Raw genomic sequence first — 4,994 nt, 5'->3', positions numbered from 1 at the left:
AAATCTTTTCTAGAAAAAAAGTATTATTAATAAAAAGTTAATAAGTTTTTCTTTGTAAGTAAGAAAAAAAAAAAAACTATATTAAATATTTCTTGAGTTTTTCACATGAAGCTAAAAAATGAGTTTTTTTAGAAAAACTTAAATTTGAACTTCTTAAAACAATTTTTCTTTTCTTTTTTTAAAAAAAAAAAAAAAAAAAAAAAGACATACACACACACACACACGCCTATAATGGGTGGTCGGTATATATATATATATATTGCCAAAAATGGCTGGTGCATATTGAATAGGTTGGGTCAAAATGTGGACATTAATTTGTATTAAATATAAGATAAAAGAAAATATATTAGTATTGTTGTTGTATGGCATGCTATACTGAACACACACACACGCCTATAAATATGGAGGCAGGATAGCATGATTTTATACAAGTGAGAAAGAGAGAGATACGAAAACGATCAAAATGGAGTTGGATTTCTTATTATTGTTTGCAATTCTATTAGGTTGCTGTTTGTTTGTATTTGGGTTTCTTAGGAAATTCAACGAGTTGTTTTATGTTGGATTGCTTGAGAGGGAGATAAAATCTCATCTGCCTCCTGGTGACTTAGGTTGGCCTATTATCGGGAACTTGTTAGCTTTCCTCAAAGCTTTCAATTCTCAAGATCCTGAATCTTTCATCAATGGTCTTATCTCCAGGTTTCTGTCATGCATATTTACAAATGTTAGTAATATATAATTACTTGCTACTATATTCAAAATTTTTGTCCAAAATCTACTTTCACACTCCCTTATTGTTGGGCTTTCATGAGATTAAAAATACATTTATATAGAAATTCTCTTATCAGGGACATTTTGATGGCTTTTCCATTAAAGAATTATTTATCTGTTTTTAAATTATTTCAGAAAATGAGATTTAAAAGATATAGTTGAGGTTTAAAAAATATCTAGACATGATTCATGTTACTCTTATTAAATTTTAGTATATCACTAATTAAACTTATATAATTTATCTAATATTTATAAATTTTAGTCTTTAAAATAATTCAAAAGCTACTAATAAAAAACATAATAAGAAAACTATGAAAACATCACAGTAAATGATTGATATTATATATATATATATATATATATATATATATGCCTTTAAGTGCAGGAGTAAAGATCCTGAACTTCCAAAATCCTATATTTGAGAATTTCTGTATATGAATATACGTATTCATAAACAATAGTGAAAATAAATTCAGTCCATCTCTTTTAGAACATGTAGTGCTTTTCTTCCAAAATCTAGAACATGTGGTGCTTTTATTGTAGCATATATGTTAATTGGATCGTGAAACTTTTAAAGAATGGTTTAGTTCAAATTTTTCTCATGATGATGCAGATATGGAAAGACTGGCATATACAGGGCCTTCTTGTTTGGGAAACCAACTATCATTGTATGTGCACCCGAAACAAGCAGGAAGGTTCTCCAAAACATGGAAGAGCTCAAACATGGCTACCCTAAAGCAACATATATCCTAACAGGGAGAAAAGCATTGCACAGCGTAACGAAAGAGGAGCACAGGCGGATGCGCCGCCTAACAACAGCTCCGTTGAGCGGCCACGAGGCGCTTTTGTCGTACATTGAATACATTGAAGAAATCGGAGTAAAAACATTGGAAGAAGTATCCAGCATGAAGGAACCGGTTGAGCTGCTGACAGAGACGAGGAAGATGGGCTTTAAGGTCATCACACATGTTTTCATGGGAGAGGACAGTGCTTCAATTGTGGCAACCGTGAATACACTCTATACTGATTTAATTGGAGGAATGAATTACTCTCTGCCCATTAATCTTCCTGGTTTTCCATTTCATAAAGCTCTCAAGGTAAAATTCTCATCCTTATTTGTTACACATGGTGAGGATCCATTGGTAAAGCACTACCTAAAAATTCTGATGTGTATGCTATCTCCCATATATATATATATATATATATATATATATTTCATAAAGCACTGTCTCCCATCTCCCACATGCTGATGTGTATATATAGTAAAAATATAAGTTACATCATGGCATAGAAATTTAAATGCTAAGGATTAAAGGTTTATTCTTTCAAATTAGATTTTTAATATTAAAAAATATTTTGCCTAAACGAACTAATCCATACATAAAAATCAAATAAAAGAAATTAATCAATGTGAGTTTTATCTTTTTTATCTAAGTTATAATGTTTTATATAATAAATTAAAAAATAGTTTTCAGCATATTAATTTTTATAAATAATTCATCTTATTACTAGAGTAATAGGGGATCTTTCGCTGTCCTATTATCTATAATAGGATGAATTTTTCACCCACACACAAAATAACTATATCAACATTTTATATATTATCACAAATGTTATTTGGGCAACGTTTCCCACTAAGAGGGACTTAATTGCATGATGTTGACTTACCGGTTTTACCATTTACATTAGGCACGGAAGAAGCTGGTGAAAATCTTTCAGTCTATTTTGGATGAGAAGAGAGCATGTAAGAGTTATCAATTACCAAATGCAAAGAAGGATTTGATAGGATTGCTCCTGGAAGCAGAAGATGAAGATGGTGGGACACTAGAGGATGAAGAAATTATAGATTTATTACTGTCGTACTTGTTAGCTGGTCATGAAAGTTCAGCACATGGAATATTATGGACAGTGATTTACCTACTGGAGAATCCTCACATCTTACAAAAAGCCAAGGTTGGTGTTTTCAAAATATGGTATAGTTTGAAAAGTTTCAAGGATTCTACTGAATAATTAATTTTAAAAAGAATAAAAAATAATAATATTATAAATAAAAAAACTTTTATTTTAGCCAAAATAATTCAATGGCTCCACGCGGTTCTATGACCAGGGGACATGCTATAACTTCTAGAATCAAGGAAACATTTTTTTTTTTTTCTTTTTTTAGTCTCCTAGAGAATAAACGACAAGGACAGAACAGAGCCACTATTTCTCTTCTTGTAATCCGTAGTTCGAATTTTGAAGCTCACCATCCTTGATATCAAAGAATAAAATTAAATAAATAAATATTTGCCAAAAAATAAAAATAAAATATGCTTTTTTATAAAGTAATCAAAATTAACTATTTTTTATTTTTTATTTTTTTTACAGGAAGAGCAACAGGAAATCATGAAGAGAAGACCGAATACACAGAAGGGACTGAATCTAAAAGAAACAAGGCAAATGGAATATCTTGCTAAGGTAAACCTGTCAAACTTTATTATGTTAAGCCTATATATTTAACTAAATATTGTTCATGCAAAAATTAAAATGCTTCATACGATTTGAGTTTTTAGGTAATTGATGAGACTTTACGCAGAACAACTATCTCTATGGCAAATTTCCGAGAGTCCATTGTTGATGTTAAGCTGAATGGTGAGAAAGTTCAAATATTAATCGTGGAAATTCAATCTTTTTCTATTATTATTATTATTATCATCATCATCTTTATACGGATTAATTATAAGAAAACACTGCATATTATTCAGGTTATATCATACCAAAAGGATGGAAAGTTATGGTGATGAATAGAGGTGTTCATTTGGATCCTGAACTTCATATAAAACCTAAAGAATTCATTCCTGGAAGATGGGATGTAAGTTGAATAAATTTTTTTTTCCCTATGTGATGGGTTAACTATATTTTCTTGTATATTTATCACTGAAATTTTATCTTGTTTAAATTGTGAATAGAATGAGAAACCCAAAGCAGGGTCTTTCCTTCCCTTTGGAGCAGGAGCCAGATCTTGCCCAGGCCAGGAACTAGCCAAGCTAGAGATCATAATATTCCTTCACTATTTTCTACTTTATTACAAGTGAGTTACTTTGGGCCAACCCAATCTTCTACCATCATCATTATTATTATTATTATTATTATTATTATTATAAATGATGGGATTTGAACTCAAAAACCACTCTGGAATAACCTTATTCAAATAGGAGATAAAGAATTAATTTATTTCAACAAATATAAGAGAACTTGTTTGTTGGTGATTTATTCTCAATTTTATATGTGCTGATTGTAAGGCACTCTTTACTCTATCATAATTTCCACTAATTTATGGTTAATTATGTTGTTAAACAGGATCGAACGTGTTAATCCAGAAGCTCCAATTAATTACCTCCCAATACCAGCCCCTTCAGATAAATGCCTTGTGACGGTCACAAGGGAAGCATCTTACCATCTATAAATGACTCATTCCAGTTTCTGTTGTGAAAATAATCAATACGAAGCTTTATATTGTCTAAATAAAAAAATCTCACATGAATTGTAGTTTTCTATACTTTCAAATATTGTATACCCTTCCCTTTTGTAGGTTGTTTTAATAAAAAGTTATTTCACGCTTCCTTCATATACATTTCCTATTAAATAATTAATTTAATTTAAATTCCCATCACCAAAAAGTTTCCACATCGAATATCATATACTTAAGGCAGAAAATGAGAAAGACTTAATGTCAGGACCCGTCCAAAATTCCTCCTCCGGAACTCTAGACAGCCCTGATCCCAGGGAAATACCACCGAACCTTCCAACGGAAAATCCGGCAGCACCTCCCCTAAGGGATTTACTTACCACAAATTTACCTGTACTGAAAACACACTTCAAAAATATCCCCTTATTCCTCCCACAAACTACAAATTGGTTCCACAAATTTCAGCACTTCAAAACAAAAATACAGTAATCCAGTGCAAGATAAATACAACAAGAGTGAAAGAAATAGTACAACTGCAATAAAGAAGAACAGGGTACTTCACGAAGTAAAACAGCAATGAAGATCAAGTCCGCTCTGGATGAACACCGACAACCTGGTACCTAGAGGAACAGAATTTAAGAGTGTGAGATGCTAATCATCTCAGTGAGTGACCCTATCTACTATACAATATAATACCACGATAATACAGTAGATAGATAATAATTAATTGGAAATAATAATTTCTCTCAAAACCCTTACAATTCTCTCAGTTGGAAAA

General features: G+C 31.1%; 1 protein-coding gene across 1 annotated transcript; it reads left to right on the top strand.

Moving 5' to 3' along the window:
• The first annotated feature begins 412 nt into the window (after window positions 1-412).
• On the top strand, window positions 413-4,368 carry LOC107430488 (beta-amyrin 11-oxidase). Its single transcript, XM_048464437.2, has 8 exons — window positions 413-696; window positions 1,382-1,865; window positions 2,458-2,721; window positions 3,136-3,225; window positions 3,321-3,399; window positions 3,513-3,619; window positions 3,717-3,838; window positions 4,108-4,368. Exons 1-8 carry the CDS (start codon window positions 464-466, stop codon window positions 4,211-4,213), a joined length of 1,485 nt encoding a protein of 494 aa, XP_048320394.2. The 5' UTR covers window positions 413-463; the 3' UTR covers window positions 4,214-4,368.
• Window positions 4,369-4,994: the final 626 nt, after the last annotated feature.

Source organism: Ziziphus jujuba, chromosome 6 (genome assembly GCF_031755915.1).
Source record: "Ziziphus jujuba cultivar Dongzao chromosome 6, ASM3175591v1".
NCBI lineage: Eukaryota > Viridiplantae > Streptophyta > Magnoliopsida > Rosales > Rhamnaceae > Ziziphus > Ziziphus jujuba.
The sequence above is the reverse complement of the archived record's forward strand: the minus strand, read 5'-3'. Positions and strand labels throughout refer to the sequence as shown.